Source organism: Microcebus murinus, chromosome 21 (assembly GCF_040939455.1).
Source record: "Microcebus murinus isolate Inina chromosome 21, M.murinus_Inina_mat1.0, whole genome shotgun sequence".
Taxonomy (NCBI): Eukaryota; Metazoa; Chordata; class Mammalia; order Primates; family Cheirogaleidae; genus Microcebus; species Microcebus murinus.
The window spans coordinates 14,986,925-15,005,638 of record NC_134124.1 but is presented as its reverse complement, the minus strand read 5'-3'; the positions used below and the strand labels follow the sequence as shown (position 1 = coordinate 15,005,638).

The 18,714-nt window shown below is 35.6% G+C and overlaps 1 protein-coding gene across 6 annotated transcripts in view; it reads right to left on the bottom strand.

Annotated features, from left to right (window-relative positions):
- The window catches only part of FBXO38 (F-box protein 38), a 61,156-nt gene that overhangs the window by 27,314 nt on the left and 15,128 nt on the right, over positions 1-18,714 (bottom strand). For all 6 annotated transcript variants that reach the window (XM_075996193.1, XM_075996195.1, XM_075996196.1 and 3 more), the window contains exons 4-10: positions 17,683-17,846; positions 17,298-17,463; positions 14,750-14,887; positions 10,745-10,882; positions 7,875-7,968; positions 6,888-7,018; positions 1,266-1,436 (exon numbers count right to left, since the gene is read on the bottom strand). In XM_075996193.1, the coding sequence (XP_075852308.1) occupies positions 1,266-1,436; positions 6,888-7,018; positions 7,875-7,968; positions 10,745-10,882; positions 14,750-14,887; positions 17,298-17,463; positions 17,683-17,846 (1,002 nt within the window). The remainder of the gene's footprint in view (positions 1-1,265; positions 1,437-6,887; positions 7,019-7,874; positions 7,969-10,744; positions 10,883-14,749; positions 14,888-17,297; positions 17,464-17,682; positions 17,847-18,714) is intronic.

The following is an 18,714-nucleotide window of genomic DNA, read 5'->3' as shown; positions in this document are numbered from 1 at the left end:
GTGCAAAAAACAAGCTATAGGACAGTGTATACATAGTAAGATCCTTTTGTATATATAATCATTTTTAAATGCTATACACATATACGCTGCAATATGCACAAAGTAATTTGTCCAGAAGAATATACAAGAAACTGTTGATGATGGTTACCTTTGAGAAGAGGAGACTTTTCATTTTGTACCTTTCTGTACTGTTTGAAATTTATCAAGTGCATGTATTACTTTTATTTTTTTAAATGTTAACAGGAGTTCTTAGTGATGGGATTATAGGCCATTTTTTTTGTTTTCTTCTTTATACTCTTCTGTATTTAAGAAAACAAACAAACCAAAAACCCAATAAATGTTATTTTTTTAAAGCGATCTACGCCTGCTACATCCTAAAGTTCATATTTCCCAACAACTTCTTGGTTCAGCTGGGCCAGGAATAGAATTTAACTTCTGGTAGGTGAGACATGGCCATTTTAATAAGTGATTTCAGTAGAAGCTCCAGAGCCCTAAAACAGGACTAGAAAGTGGCTTTGTAAGGAGATTCAGGTCCCTGTGAGGTGACTCCAGAGCAGAGGTAGAGGTGGCTACTCTACAGGTGTCAGTGAGTGGCTTTGTCACAAGTGAATGTCACAAGGAAAACTTTCCCCAGCTCTGAATATTTAAAGATTTATAAATTTAGGTATTTAAAAGGGCCTTTAAAACTACAAATAGTATTACTCTCTGAGAGAGCGAAAATGAACTCCCACCACAAGAAGAAAATATCAAGTGTCAAAGTCACACTGCTACATGTACAGGACTGGGTGAGGAGGGGAGGTCTAAAACAGACTAGGATTTCCAGTCAACAAAAAATTTCACCTCAGGTTAATGTTTAACATGTCACCTAATTAAAAAATTTTCAATATACGTACCTACTTTGTCCTTTCAGATCATATGCCATTTTGAAGGTAATTCATAGAAAACAACTAGAATAGCCTAGATTCTAGGTAACATCAACCCTAGTTCTTCTACACACCTAACCAACGTAGTACATATAAAGATCAAGGCACTTGAATCCATAACCTGGACAGTACAATTCTAGGCAGAGGACTTCAGAAGTTTAAAGAGGCATTGAATATACTTCTAACATGGTTATCAAAGGTTCCCAGAGCTTCTGTGAACAATCTACACACACAAAAAAATCTACATTTTACATTAGGAATATAAACATATCATACAGAGAAAACAAAGACATATTATTTCAATATCAATAAAATATAGCTATATTTCTAAGTCTGCAGTACCTGAGATCCAGTTGTATGGGTTGTGTAGATGGGGGCAATTGTAAATTGCCAGATATTTGATACAAGAGAAAACTTCATTGACGGCCTTCATCCCTATATCAGTGATGATACCAGGATTTTCTACCACGTCAGCCAGACCATACTTCACGAGATCTGCATTAGCCATTCTGCCTAAAAAGAGAAATCAATTTTAAAAAAAAGTCAAATTCTTAAGTGCCATTTAAGTGGTATGGAGTGTTGCCAATTTTGTTTCTCAGCATCCAGTATGATCAGTCTCTATGATCATTCTATATCAACTATTTATCATCAGATTCAGGTACAAGTATAATTTCATGTTATGTTAGGTAGTCTGTACTTCTGATAGCACTTTTTTTTTTTAAATTTAAGACAGTCTTGCTCTGTTGCCTGGCTAGAGTGCTATAGCATCAGCCTAGCTCACAGCAACCTTAGACTCCTGGGCTCAAACGATCCTCCTGCCTCAGTTTCCCAAGTAACTGGGAAAGGTACATGTTACCACACTCAGCTAATTTTTTCTATTTTTAGTAGAGATGAGGTTTCACTTTTGCTCAGGCTGGTCTTGAACTCCTGACCACAAACCATCCTCCTGCCTTGTCCTCCCAGAGTGCTAGGAATACAGGCGTGAGCCATGGCACCTGATTTGGTAGAATTTCTTGTAATAAAATAAATATATTAAAAGGCAAGAGACATGCAGTAGAAACAAACGTTAAGTTGTTAAATATGAAATGTCTGATTTTGAATCAAAAGTTTAATTTATTATATTTCAAATAAGCAGCAGCACAAGTAATCAAAGTATGGGCCTAAACTATTGACATAGTTTTACCATCTTAATGGTAGCTTGTTTATGCCAGTAGCAAAGAAGCCTGGAGAGTGAATGGCGATGAAACCGCAAATGGCATTTCCTACAGCTTGTTGAGAATTGAGTACTTTTGCTTGCAAGAAGTGGTCCAAAGCCTGGAAGAAGTGGTAGTCAGTTGGTGCAAAGTCTAATGAATATGGTGGATCATGGAGAGTTTGCAAGTCCAGCTTCTATAGTTTGAGCAGCATCGTTTGTGCGACATGTAGTCAAGTGTTGTCTTACAAGAGGATTGGACTACCTCTGTTGATCAATCTAGGTTGCTTAATGGCAAGCATCCTCATCATTTTATCCTACTGGTTGAAGTAGACATCTGCTGTAATCGACTGAACAGGTTTCACCAAGCTGTAGTGGGTAACACTAGCGCTGGACTGCCAGACAGACATTATTAACTTTTTTGGATGCATATTCAGTTTTGGACTGTTTCAGCACATCATCTTTATACAACCATCGTGCCGAATGCTTGCAATTGTCAACAAGAATCCATTTTTCATCACACCTAACAATATGGTGTAGAAATGGTTTACCTTTATGTCATAATTGCAAAGAAAGGCAAACTTTGAGATGATTTCTCTTCTGACACTCATTCAATTCACGCAGAACCCATCTATCCAGCTTCTTCATCTTGGCAATTTATTTCAAATGGTCCAATATTGTTGGAGTAGTAACATAAAACCTTGCTGCTAATTCATGCATAGGTTGAGATGGATTCACTTCCACTACAGCTTTCAGCTCATCATTATCCATGTTGGTATCAGGTCACCCACATGGTTCATTTTCAAGATTAAAATCACCAGAAAAGAACTTACCAAACCATCAAATTACTGTGTGTCCATTAGCCACATGCTTCCCAAACAATTCATTGATATTTTGAGCTGTCTGTGCTGCATTGGTTCCACGATGGAACTCATATTTGAAAATAACATGAATTTTTGACTTATCCATGGTTTCACAAAAATTTCTATAAAAAAATTTGAAAGATAATCGCAAGGCAAAAATGTGCATTTGAAAGACTGAGGATGTACCTTCACAATAAAAATAAAACAAGAAGTGTCAAAGGGAAATGTTACAGATAACAACTGTCAGACTTAAAGAAATCAGACATTTCATACTTAACAACCTACTATTGTTTTTCAACTGTTTAGAAAAGGAAAGAAAGAAGCAAAAATTCTTAAAGCATTACTGAGAAATATATTGTATTGGTTCATATCATGATGAAGTCTTAGTTTTACCTTTTAAAAAGGAAAATAAAATCTTAAAATGCAACTGCCTCATAGTGAAAGAATCATGTTCTTGGAGTCTGGCGTGGCCATGTGTAGAGAAGGGCAAATTCTGAGGAATTCAAGATTCATTTTTAGAGCCCATGTACTGGTTAGTAACTATCTATCTATCCCCCTGAAAGTAAGTTTCTGACTCAAACACTTGCCACTGAGCTTTAGTACCTACTGCCTGGTCACAAACCAGGGGTGTAATGTAAGTAAAGGAGAATGCTCCACCTAGATCATGCCATCGGGAATCACACCTCATCCCTTGCCTCTTATTGTTTCTCCCACCTGCCTGCCCCTCATTCTCCAAGATGGTCCACTTGATCATGAGAGCTCCTTGAAGGGATGATGTCTAGGTAGTTCATAGTTTCATCATTAGTGTTCAGCATAGCACTTGGGATATAAGAGCTCAATACAAGTCTCCCACAATCCTTGCAACCAATCCACAAAGAAAACACTGTTGCTCTGGTGAAGCTGCCCTGAACATCACAGTGATTTATACCTTTGGCTTGGAACATGTTTACAACAGTCAATCTACTCCTAACTCTCCCAATTTTACCTTCCATATCATTCATGGTCTCTCTGTCATAGTCCCTGTTTTGGGTATTTACTGGCTTTCTTGCAGATTTCACCTTAATCCATCCTTTACAATTTAGCTATTTTCTTTAGCCTCTTGGTAAGGACTTTTTTCATGCCCTTTGGATTCAAGATGAAACTTGCCTTTTTACCTTAAGATAGGGTAAATCTTAAACTGACCCTGTTCCCTGGGCATTATCTGCATAAATGCCACAGCCTAACACGACAAAGCCATGTCCTATATTTAGTCTTCTGAGATTACCCTTGTGTTCGTGCTCTTCGAGTTTCCCTCTGGCCAACTCCCTCAAAACCTGATGATATCACTTGGGATTCATTTTTGTTTCTTTTCTCTTTTCAGCCCATAGATCAGCTAAAAGTAAAAACTACCATTTAATAAATGCTTCCTGGGTGTCAGAGATTGTTATATTTATCGTTTTTTTCATTAACTCTTCAGAGATACCCAAGAGAAAAGCAGGAAATGATCTTATCTCCATTTAAAAAATGAGAAAAAATGACTTAAGGGAGTCACTTGCTAAGGTCTCATGATTAATAATAGGCAGGCCTCAATTCCATTTTTCTCCAAAGCTCTAGGAATAAAGATTCCTCTACACTACTTCTGAAGTTTTCATTGAGTTTCAGCTCCCTATCACCTTCACATTAAGCTCTGAGATAATGAATCCACATGAACAAAGAACTCTTCTCTAAGGATTCATCTTTGGGTCACTGATTTTCTCAAACACATCATCAGCATCTTAACCCACATCAGCCACTTACCTATAGCCCAGTCACTTTTCTTTAATACACAGCATCTATTTTCCAGCACATTCATTTCCCAAATCTGGTATTGCCATTCTTACCGTATATGTTAGGGGATAAAGGGGATGTTTCTATTTATTTTGTCAGACTCTTTGTAACAAAAAAGTAACTCAAGTTTTACCTGAGGCAACCCCTCAACTCCTGGAGAGATGCTTCAAGTCTAAATTACTGAGAAGAGAGAGACTAAGTCAGAGTACGTGACTGAGCAGTGAATTCTCATCCTTCTCGAGATGGATCTGTTAGAGGCATCTGGTGCCTATTCTTAAACAAAGAATCCTAGGCAGTCTTTGGAGGAACAGAGGAGAGTATGTATGTATGTATGTGTGTATGTGTGTGTGTGTGTATATATATATGTGTATATATATATATGTGTGTGTGTATAAGAAAGAGCTGAACTTCAGTGAATAAGAAGGGAATGGCTTGTACAAAGGTCAACACTAAGAAAGTATTAAATATGAAAGAGATTATAAACAACCTATGTTGAAAACTGTGAGTTACTATGTCACCCAGGCTACAATGCAGTAGCATCATCATAGCTCACTGTAACCTCAAACTCCTTGGCTCAAGCAATCCTCCTACCTCAGCCTCCCAAGAGTTGGGACTACAGACATATGCCACTATTCTCAACTATTTTTTCTATTTTTTGTGGAGACAGGGTCTCACTATGTTGCTCAGGCTGCTCTCAAACTCCTGGCCTAAAGGAATCCTCCTGCCTTGGCCTCCCAAAGCACTAGGATTACAGGTGTGAGCCACCATGCCTGGCTATAAAGTGTTTTTATTCTATTGAAAATATGTGTTGAGGAAAGAGACACACTGTAAGTAAATAACTGGTTATAAGGAGAACTCTTCAAGACAATCCTTCAGTAGTCCTAAATGTGGCCATCCTGAAGATACAAAATTTGTCAAGTTATGAGATTTTGGGAAAAACACAAAATAAAATTATAGAAAAGATAACAATTCCCAAACTAATAATTTTAAGTTACTATACGGATATTATAGAAGCACAGAGAATGTTAATAATCACATTCAAAACCAGAAAAGCTGGGTATCAAATACATTAATTTTACATAAAATCACTACATCATCTTAGTATTTTAAGCTATTTTGGAGAAAAGCTGATCTTTTTCAAAGCTATACAGATTTAAAGTGATTCTTATATTAAACTGGCTAAGGAAGGATGATTTGTCTTTTTAAAATAATCTTTTACCTGTATTAATGAAAACTGTGAACAATGAAAAACACACAACTATTACTGTGACAAATCTTAGAAATGAAAAACAGTCATTTTTTTTTACCAGGACTGTTCAGATTAGAGGAATTAAGCCTTGTTATGTTATTCTACAATGTATACTAGAGTCAAAGGAAAAAGTGTCATCTGGTATGATAGAGTTCAAGACAGATCTGTTGCTAATTACATGGGGTAGAATTTAATTCTTGAAAAAGTAAAAACATGTTGGTGCTGGAAATTTTCTTCCATGTCTTATTAATGCCATATGGAAAAAAAGTTTGAGTAATGAATTGACATGCATTCAAATCCAAAGGAATGAGCTCCCAATTGTAAATGCATTCTAGAAAATGCTGTGAACAAGCCTTCCAACAGCAATCATCATTAAATAATACTGACCATTATATGCTCACACTATCTGGAAAATCCAGAACCCCCAGCGGGCTTATTATGGAAATGAAGAGCATGGACAGGGAATGGGACCTCATCTGAGAGGACCATCAAAAGCTTCAAGAAGTGTGGCAGATCAAATTCAACAATGGAACCAAGGAAGACATTCTGTGAAAAAAATGAAGCAGAATGGGAAAGAAACTTGGGCAGTAAAGTGGAGACAATATCAAATGTAGCTAAGGATCTTTTCCTGGTGTACTGTTAATGATTATTTTTCTATAATATTTTCAAATCAGAGGCAGTATCAAAAAAAATCACTGACATTAATATAAGAGTTTCTTTTTCAAGAAGTGAGAGCACCTAAGATTTTAAGTTGTCTTATATTCAGGAAAATATGGCGCATTCCAATTCAAATTTCAGTTTGTCAAGTAAGTCCCCTACAGTAATTCTAGGAAATAAAATGGGATAAGTCTTACTCTGCAGCAAAAACTCATCTACATATCCCAGATGAAGGGTTTCAAATTGGGGAAACTCCAGTTCTGCCATCTTTAGGGCAGAAAAGACACCATCTTTGGTTAGAGAAGGTTGGATTCGAACTTCATGTAACCTGTGAACAAAGACATACAACATATCAGATTAAAATAAAAGCCATCAGAATCAAAGATTCTTTCTAAAGTAAGGCTCTCAAAAAAGCTTATGATTTTTTTAAAGTGTCACAGATGTCAACAACTTTTCCACCTCCATTAAAAAATATCAGATATTTCCTTTAAAGGAGTATTTGTAAAATGTAGGCACATTTCAGTTAGTACACTAAAGCTACACATTAAATAACCATATATTACACAGTAAGAACCATATATCATTTCAAGTGCTTTTCTAAACCTGATTTAGTCAAAGTCAGAATCTGCATGTGGTGCTGGTATTTAACATTTTTCTTACACTAGTTGTTAATGGCCCATTTTAACAACAGTATAGTTCTGTAGTAGGTAACAATACCTACTTAAATTTAGGAACACAATTTACCTTACTTATATTCTTAATCAATATTCTACTGAGGGAAAGTAAGAGTTTTGTTTTGAATAAATTGAAAAAAGTGGTTAATTTAAAGAAAATATTATAGAAATAGAAGTAGAAATATTATAGTAATAGAAGACCTTAGATATGTAGAAATAGTAAATGTGGCATAAAGTGATAAGAAGACATGCTTAAAAAATATAAAGATGTTACAAGGTCAGATTTTGGAAAAGTTGTTCTAAAATGTTGATTTCTGAATAGCAAATATTAGTCATAACATTAGGACCACTATAACATACTAATCTGCTATTTAAACAATTTTGTATTTTAAATCTGAACAAGGCATAATCAAACTTCATATACACATACATTCCCCAAGTTTGTTGTAAAACAGGGGAAAAAAACATTTAATAATATGACAAAAGACACAATATGAAGAGGAAACACACCTACGGGCAGCGGTGATGATGAGGTATCCAAGATCTACTTCAAGAGCATTTTTGCAAGCTCCCAAAACAATAGTGTGCAAATTTCTAAAACCACCTAATGGAGACAAGGAACAAAAACAAGCATTTCTTTTGACCACAGCACTTTCAGTAAAGCATTTATACACACAATAGATGATAATTATTTAAAAGTAAATCTATTTCTTCTGTTTGATCTAATCAAAAATAAAAAAAAAATAAAATAAAAGTAAATCTACGTTTTATTTTTACATTTAAATATCTCAAGATGAAATATAACTATTAGTCATCTCCTAAAAAGAGATGAGAACAGATATTCATTTTTAAAACACACTCTGATGGCATATGAAAACTACTGCAAAAGATCTAGACTGCTAAGTAAGGATTTTCAGAAAGCCAGATTCTCGTGAGAGAATTGTAAAGGGACCTTGCTATTTTCTGGCCATATTGCAAACCTCTGATGTATCATATGGAACAAGACCAGCACTACTTTAACTTCAACTAATTTTTTTCATGTTTTTGAAACTTGTATTTATATACAAAAAATGGACACAAATTATTAATGCATAGCTCAGTAAATTTTCACAAAGAATTGATTTATCTGTTTTAAATTTTATAAATAAAATCACAAAGCATGCATATTGTTGTGTCTGGCTTCTTTCACTAAACATTTTGTTTAAGCCATTTATCTATATTGTTAAATGTAGTTGTAGTTTGTTCCTTCTTATTGCATAATATTCTATTGTATGAATATGCCACATTTTCACACATTAACTGCCATGCGAGTTGTATTTAACCCAAGCTAGTTTTAAGCCAGCCCGGGGCTTCATGAAGCACATGTAACTTAAACACATGTCTTTTCACCTTGGGAGCTGCGTGAACTATTTTTCAAGTTGCATATAATTCACTCACAGAAAGCAAAAAAAATAACAAATTTTTCATTAAATTAAAAAGGATTGTTTTGTTTTCAAAGTTTTTATTTTATTTTCACAATAAAACACTGGTGGCCCCAAGGAAAAAAAATTTTCTAGTATGGTAGTTAATGTGTTAATTACCCACTCTATTGCTGGTGGGCATTTGGGTTGTTTCCACTTGGGGTCTATTAGGAACAGTGCTTCTATGAAGGATCTCAAATACATCATTTGGTGAACAATGTATACATTTCTGTTGGGTTTTAAGCCAAGAATGCAACTATTGTTATGTGTATAGTCAACTTTAGTAGATACTACAAAACAATATTTTAATTTATACTCTCACCAAGAGCATAAGAAAGGCCCTGTTGCTCCACATTCTAGCCAACATTATTGTTTATCTTCTTCTTATTAGGCATGCATAGGTGTAGTCATTTTAGTGTTTGTATATTACAGAGATTTTAATTTATATTTCCTTGATGATCAGTAAAACATCATTTTTTTTCATGTTTACTAGTCATATGAATGGCCTCCTGTGTGAAGGCTTTTCTTTTCTTTTCCCTTTTTTTCTATTGGGTTGCCTGTCTTTTTCTTATTAATTTCAGGAATTCTTTATATTTTTCTCAGTACAAATTATTTATCTGATATCTGTATTGCAAATTGCTTCTTCCACTCTGTAGCTTGGCTTTTCCCTCTCTTAATCATGCTTTTTCATGAAAAAAAAATCTTAATTTTAATCTGGTCTAATTTAACAATTTTTTAATTTATAGTAAGTGCTTTTTGATGTCCTGTTTAGGAACTCTTTGCCTACCCAAGATCAGTAAGACATTCTCTTAAGTTCTCTTTTAAAAACTTCATTCTTTTATCTTGCACATTTGGATTGATGATCCATCTGGAATTAATTTTTGTGTAAGGTATGCTGATTCCTTGAGGGACTTCCTTAAATACTCACTACAGAAGCAAAGTCTGTTTCTCTTTTAGGGACCTTTATACAAACTCTTAGCTTTTGGCACCTCTCTCCAGGTCTTTTCTCCAGTGAATGGACCTACTGTGGCCTTCTTTTCCCTTCTGACTTTTATCCTGTTAGCTACAGTCATAAAATAACGCTATTGGCCTCGAGGGAGCCTGTTCCATCCCCCAACTCAATGCAATGAAGTTCACTTATACCAAACTTGATTAACTGACAAAATGTCTAAAAATAGTGTGTACTCTTCATTATATTTTAACAATATTAATAACAATGTCTATTTGTTATCAATGGTACTTGATGATTTTCCATTTTATTTTAGATACCCAGTTAGATTTAACTGTTAACTACCTATCTAGCTAAACCTCTAATTTGTTTATTGCAATGAGATGATAAAAACAGTTCATATAATGCATATTCTGTCACTTATCATTACTTATCTATAAGGGATCTAAAGAGTGAAATATTTTTTCTTTTAAAAGCCATCATCTTATGGATAAAACTAATATCCAAGTGATAAGCATGAAAGCAATTTATACACTGTAAAGTAATAAACAAATGTTAGACATTAGCATTAATAATGCCTGAGTTCTTTTGGAGGCCTAGAATGTCCAAGTCACGAAACATCTCTTATCACCAAAAGTCACTATAAATCTCTGTTATGATTTCTATGAAAAATTCCAAAATATAGAATTTTCTATGAAAAATTCCAAATATAACAGAAGGTATTATTAATCAAGTAATAATACCCAGCCTTATTACTCTACTATTTATTTTGAGAGCATTTAACATACGTAAGAAAGAACAGGAACACTAGCCTATGCTTTGGTTATTTATTTCCCATCAAATATACCAGAGAGAAAGCGCATATCACAAGTATTTTCTTTTAAAAAGACTCATAAGAGAAGCTAAGTAAAACCTTAATAAATTTTTGAAATTGACTTTTAAGATATTTAGTAACTAAAGAAAATGAATACCTGATCTCCAACTGTCTTCAACTACATGTTGGATAAGACCTCCAAGGAAAGGAACTCGAACCATTTCTAAATGTTCCAAGTTTCGGGCAGAAGCTAAGCCTGTTACTAAAGGGACATATTTCAAGGAATTTGTGGGTCCTGGAAAAAAAAAAATCTTTACTAGAACAATGTAAAATGCTTTACAAATGAATTTTCAAATTAGTGACTAAAATGAATAACTTATAAATTCTATGTCTTAAAATGACAGCTGAACTATTGGCTCTCTACAATCTGTAATTCTTATTACAAATGAAAGTTGGCCTGTTAACTATACACTTATTCAGCATAAGGATTTTTCAGTACCATTAGAAAGTACATTTTACAAATTCTCTGAAGTCTCCATAGTTTTGAGTTCAAAATAACCTTAGTTATTTTTCCCTTAGGGAAAAAGCCAAGATGAAAATTTGATCATCCACTCAAGTAAACATCTCAATCATTAAAACATCTCTCTGTGACCAGTGCTGTAGTAGAGACTACATGGAAGATCATAAAAGACATAGTCCTGTCTAACTAAAAGCCTGTAATTGACATGGAGATAGAACATAAATAATTATAAGAGGATAAAAAGGTATAATGTATGAAGTATAAAAATAAGATCTGCTACATTCCATAAATAAGGAAAGAGAAAGAGAAGAGAAAGATAAGTTGGAAAAAGCAGAGCCTGAAGGATGTATATAAGTAAAGAGGAAGAAGGAAGAGTGTGTTTCAGGATAAGGAAACAATAATACAGTGTTCAGGCAAGACACTGAGGTGAAAGCTGTATGGTTGTGTAGGGGTCAGCAGGCACTAAAAGAAGGTACATATTAGAACAGAGTCAGAATAAGGACAAGAATAAGGGGGTCTTGGCTATTATGAATCTTGATGCAGAGTAGCTCCTACTTGACATTCTAGGGCAGCGGTCCCCAACCTTTTTGGTACCAGGTACTGGTTTCATGGAAGACAATTTTTCCATTTGGGGGTGGAGAGGCGGAATAGTTTCAGGATGATTCAAGCACATTACATTTATTGTGCACTTTATTTCTATTATTATTATTACACTGTAATATGTAATGAAGTAATTATACAACTCACCATAATTCAGAATCAGTGGGAGCCCTGAGTTTGTTTCCCTGCAACTAGACAGTCTCATCTGGGGGTGATGGGAGAGATTTACAGCCGAAGTGTGTTGCTTATGTCCAGTCTACTTGGTAATTTCATTTTGGTTGCTGGCACTGCAGAAAACCCTGCTTCACAAAGATAGGATGTTGGAAATGGAAGCAGGCTTTTCAGTGCTTTTATGGCAATTTCAGGATATTCCACCCAGATCCTATGGAGATCTGAAGTTGTCTCAAACATACTTTTAAGACCACCGTCATTTTCAATCTTGAGCAGTTGACCTCTTCAAGCACAGATAAAGTCGATTCATCTGGCTTATTCACCAATGGGTCACAGATCCACTCCTTCCCAGGTCAGGGGTCTTTTGTGGTTGGGAAGTAAAGCTCAAATTCTTTTGAAAGCTGAAATAGGTGATCATGCACCAGCTGGGAGAAAAAGGCTCTGGCTGAGTCTCTAACAAAATCTTTCCTAATGTTTGAAACATGTCAAAAATCCCAGTGTTCACTTGTCATCCCAGAATTCCAGTTTGGTTTTGAATGCAGCCACTACTTTATTTGCCAACTTGAACGCAGCTATTATTCTCCCCTTAAGTGACAGATTGAGCTCACTGAGGAGGTTGAATATGTCACATAAGTAAGCAAGTTCTGCGACCCATTCTGTGCTGCCAGCAGTGATTGTTTTTCTAAAAGAAATCTGTGAAGTGGTTCTCATAACTCAAAAACTCTAGCCAGTGATCTACCTTTAGAAAGCCATCTCACTTCTGTGTATAAGAGAAGATGGGTGTGTTCTGCGTCCATTTCCTCACAGAGCTGTGCAAACAGACGTGAGTTAAGGGCATGTACTTTAACGTGGTTGATAATTTTAATCACATCCTGAAAAAAGTTTAGTTCATGTGACATTTTTCAGCTAGCCAGCATTTCTCTATGGATGACATGGTGCGCAGACTCACATTCAGAAGTAACCTCCATGACCCGAGTAGTGAAACCAGAAAACCATTCAGTCACAGCAGCCATTCCGTGTGTGCATATACTGACACACAATGATCAATTCAGTTTTCATGATATGTAACCATTCAAAGACTTGAGTAGTTCTGCAGCTGTGGTGTTGGCTGGCAACAAGAGTGCACATAACATATCCTTATGTACATCCTCCTGAAAAATATATCGCACAAAAAACAAGCATTGTTGCCTTGTTGTCAATATTGGTAGACTCATCAACCTGGACTGGTACCACGGTGACTCATTAATCCTAACAATTGTGCCTCAATATCTTCTATTCTTTCATCAATTCGTCTAGTTACAGTGCTAGCCAAAAGAGGAACAAGTGCCACCTTTTGAACCGCAGCCTCTCCTACAAGTTCATGGCAAAAGTCCTTGGCAGCAAACAGGACCAACTCTTCACCAATAGTAAAGGGCTTCTTAGCTTTAGCAATGTGGTTAGCCACTAAGAATGATGCTCTCAGTGCAGACACATTTGATGAAGTGGTGTCCTTCAATAATTGCTTCTGTTCTTCATGTTCACATTTTTTCTTTTGAAAAACTCCAAAGGATTGTCTTTTAATGCAGGGTGCTTGGTCTCCATGTGGAGAAGGAGTTTTGGATTTGTTGGATAGCAGGTCACCATATATACAAAGTGGGCTTGGAGAATGTGAATGACCTGTTGTAATGAACTTGTAATTTAAGTAGGTACCTTGGTATTTTCTTTCAAATGCAGCTTTCATTTTGTTGGCAGTCTTAGAGTCTTCTGCTGTCTTATCATTGGGTTCTTCCCTCTTTCCAAAGAAGCTCAGTGATGTTTGTTTTTTACTCATTTTTGCTAGGGTTAGCTTGTGGGCTTAACAAAACTATGACTGAGACAAGTGCACAGTGCGGAAAAGAGGTGTGGACCAAAGTGGTAAATAAAATAACAGGTGGGCCACTGTGGACTAAAATAAATGTCGGATTCTGACTTAAAGCCTGCCATCAGATGCAGCTGTACAACTGAAGTACATAAACTCACTTGCCACTACAAGGCCTGCCACCTGATACAGCTTAATTGTCACTTGCCACTCACTGATAGGGCTCATATGGGTCTGCAAGCAATTGATTTATTATGGTCTCTGTGCAGTAAAACCTCCCTGCTAATGATAACCTGTACTTATAGCAGCTCCCCAGCGCTAACATCACCTCAGCTCCACCTCAGATCATCAGGCATTAGAGTCTCATAAAGAATGCACAACGCAGATCCCTTGCATGTGTGGTTTACAGTAGAGGTCTCACTCCTATGAGAATCCAGCTGATGTGACAGGAGGTGGAGTTCAGGCGGTGATGTGAGCGACGGGGAATGGCTGTACACAGAGATGAAGCTTCACTTGTTAGCCTGCCGCCCACCTCCTGTTGTGCGGCCTAGTTCCTAACAGGTCACAGACTGATACCGGTCCACAGCCCGGGAGTTGGGGACCGCAGCTCTAGGGCAACAGGGACACTGAAGGTTTCTGTTCAGAAGAATGATATCATAAAAACAATGTTTAAGGTAGATTACATGAGACAACTATTTATATGTAGGATGATTAAGAGACCAGAGACAGACAAAGCTGACTGAAATTTAATAAAACAATCTTATGAAAAGTAAAAAGTGTCTATAAGAAACATATAGAGATATTCTGACTTATTTTTGTTGTTTTTTGTTTGTTTTGCTTTTTGCTAAAGTCTAACACAAACCATATTTCTAATATGTTTTAAACAAAAGTACATTTATCTTCACAAGATAAGTTACAAAACATATATAGTAACAGCATAACATAATTTTATTTACAAATATAGCTACAGAGTTTGCTTGAAGGTATTTTTAGACTCACATATGTTTAATTCTACCATAATTGTGCACCATTACCTGCACAGTTCCTCATGACGAAAGTTCGTAAGCTGATACAAAGAAAGTCTTTAAACGGTTGTGGTTTAGTGAGTCGTACCCACTTCATATAAAGGTGCCTTAGCATTGGGATACAAGGAATTTCAGGAACATTCACCCCTAAAACACAAATACAAAAAAAAAGAACAAATAACATTACAGAAATGCCCTATATTCTGTATGTAAATTCAAGAGTTTATTTTTCAAATTGATAATTTATCCTTCAAGGAGATTTTTATTATAACAAATTATATAATTAAAATCAACTAAGTGTAGCTTATTTAAATCAGACTTATTACTATAAAGAGCAATTTATGCAAACCACAAACAGCCCACTTTGTAAATTTTTTTAGAAAAGGCATATGGGAAGATGGGATTTAAAAAGTACTTCTACATTTTACACATGTAAGTCTTTCTCATAATCTTACAACTCTTCCAGGATCATTTGCCCTGAAGATATAAAGTGAAAATAGGTTACTAAAAGCAAAATTGTGAAGATGGACATGGAATACAAATTTAAGACTAGACTAGCACTACCCACTCACCCACCAGCAGAAAAACTAAATTTCTCTGCAGAAAGTCAGGATAGCTGGATGTCAATACAATATTGTGGTTTCTAGAAGACATCCAGAGATAGAGCTTAAAAAGCTATTTCTACAAATACACGGATCATAATGATTAGTAAATATGTGACAGAAGCCAGCCAGCATGGTTCTGGGAAAGTGAGAAATCTGACAGTTATTTGTTTCAGCATTTCAAATTGATACAGGTATTTTATGCTTCTGATTCCTGAGTGGCATAGTACTAGGAATCATACTCATAGAGGACCAGGTCTAGAAGAAGGACAGTGGTGTAGAATGAGGGGGGGAAATTCAGGAGATATGGAAGAAAGAAAGAAAGAAAATTCGTAAATTCTAAATGGAAGGGAGCAGTTTGAGAAACTTGCCCAAGAGTCTAAATACTGTGGGCTTGAGAAAAGCTGAGGAAGGGACACAAGTTTATGAAAGAAATTCAAGGATTTCTCCTTGGATTTCTGATGGCATTTAACAAACCGTAACTGACAAAACCAGTTCAATACAGCTTTTAACTTGAGACAGTAGAACCCTGCTAGCAAGAGTAACCAGAAAAAGCAAAGTTGGAGTACTTGAATGGCCAGTTCTTTAAAAGCTAAATTCTGCAGAATGTTCCTACTGTAACCTGTAAGTATTACTCCTTAACCTAGTCCTCTCAAAACAGCATAGTTAAATCTAGCTTGAGGTATGAACACACATTGTGTGGTAACACTTGGAAAGGGAAGTTAAAAGTGGGGATGAGACCAAAAGAAGAAAAGCAGAAGTGAGGTACAGATTGAGATGCAATATGCAGAACTCACAAGGTAAATTTAGTATCTACCATGAAGGTGGTTGTACTGACTATATTGATTAGGAAACTCGAGGTAGCAAGGGTGAGACAGATCCAGAGAAGATAGTATACCTTATGCTCAATCTACATTTCGGCCCAAATCCACTCTATAAACAAAGGATGTAATTATCCATTCCTTCAATCATTAATTTACCACATACCTTTATATGACCATCATACAGTAAGTATTAAACTGTTGAATGAATCACATAAACTAATGCATTTCAATAAAATTTACCTTACAAAGCATTTATATTTGCAATGAACTGTGTTATGCATCGTGGAAAATATAAAGATAGAAAAACAGTCTTTAACCTTAATAAGCTTATATTATAAACTACAGATTATTATGGAATCCCTTTATTATCTAAAAATCCAATTTCAAAGATATCCAAATTCCTAATTAAAGTCATTCTCTTAACTTCTATTTTTATAGAGATGAGGTCTTGTTATGTTGTCCAGGCTGGTCTTGAACTCCTGGCCTCAAGTGATCCTCCTGCCTCAGCCTCCCAAAGTGGTGGGATTTACCAGTATGAGCACTGCACCTAGCCAACTCCCTGATCTTATAAATGAAGCGTTGCTAGAGATTTTTATTCTTCTTTCATAATTATATGCATCTTATTTAAGATCTACTTCTTATTCCTGCTGTGCTGCATTCCCTTTACCACCTGACAAAGTTTTAGAAATTTCCAGTTCTTCAGACCATCTCCAACACCTGGAATAATGCTTGGAACACAGCACATACTCAATACCTATATGATGAATAAAATATTAAATGACTATTAAAGGTTAGATTGTATTAACAGGGTCCCCAAAATTCCTTTAAGAAGTCTAAGCCAAACATAAATTGCATCTGAGAAAATATCTGCCCTTATTACTTATTTAGGTTGAAATTATTGGTATATAATTTCAAAATTATTTAAGTGGAGAATGCACATATATGAAGCAGTATATTTCCCCATAGGTCTTTAATGGGAAATCTGAGTTTTTAAACAAGTTTTGCAAGCATTTCTTCTGCCATCATCAATCAACAAAGCCATCTCCAAAATTATCATTATTCCCTTTCAATGAATATTCAGTTATACAGGATTCCAAGGAGTTCCAAGTGACCCAAGAAACATGTACTCACCAACTAAATGTAAAGTTTGAATTTTGGCTCCTATCGGAATTTTCAGTTTATTTTCAGGAGGAATTGGAAATGCTCCATTACGATTACGAAATTTCCCCAAAATATGAACATGTGGCATATATGTCCAAATGGATTCTACCAACTCCAAATGAGAAGTTTCCACACCCTAGAAAATAATGCCAAAGCAAGCATAAGAAAGGTTTCAAATTTAGCATCTACAGCTTCTACTTCTCTATCATAAGATACTAAATATACAATGGAACTTAAAACAAAAGTTTGTTATGGATGAAATTTGTATATGAGTAAAAACATGTTCTATCATTCTTTGGCCTACTGTTTCTTCAACAGGAGTTGATGCCAAAAACGTCCAACCAGGTGCACTCACCACTAAGTTTGGACATGCCTGCAAAGCTTCTAGGACTCCTGGAATGCTAAAAGCCTCATGGCCCCTTACTCTTCGCCTCTCAAGGTATCGAGGATGAAGACCATATAGCTGTTCGACATCTGGCATCTTCTTCAATAGTGTTAGAAAACTGGAATCTGTGAAGCCTGAGAAGTTCAAAAGTATTTAGAGCCAGAATCTTTCTGTTCATTAACATTTACTAGGCACTTATAATTTGTATCAAAAGTTAAAAAAAGAAAGAATTTCCTTTTTAAATTTTCATAAGGCTAACACTATAGCTGAACAAATGGTTACAAGAGAAAATGTATTCTTTTAGTAGCAAAGGAAATGTATCACAAACTCCACTTATTCTGAGTTAATACTTTATAACTGAGGTTTTTAACTTATTATTGACTTTTTTGTTGTTGCTTTTAAAGCACAGAAATCTTCAGCAAAAAACACACTTTAATCCAGATGACTTGGATCTATTTGATTGGTGGATGGAGAGGGACCATCCACCTGATCATAACCACCGTCCTCCTCTCCCAAAGGTGCTCTCTGGTCTATAAAAGTTCTAGGGCTCTGTAGAACACTTAACTAAAAATATAAATAAAATGAAAAGTCCTCATCTTCAGGAAGCTCACAGTTCCAACCTAATTTGCATCTCAAACTAGGTTCTCTTATCCTATCCATTTCCTAATAATTAGTCTGCCCTGGTATTTATCACTCCCTTGCCATTTTATATAATTTATTCTTTTGGAAAAGAAAGCACAAGTTACCTAAGAGAACAAGAGTGATCCAAACTGGGGGGATACTAAGTTGGAATCAACAAGATGGAAACTGAGAGAGAGAGGTTACTTCCACAGCAGGAGCTGTTAGCTATATAAGCAGGGAGACAAGTCTCATACAGATGACATGTTACCTATTACAGGGGCTTTTTATTTTTAATGGGAGCAGTCAGAAAGCCAACTGCCAGATCACTAATGACAAATTAAAATATTAACTGTCCAGAATAAAAATAAGTCCCAAATGACT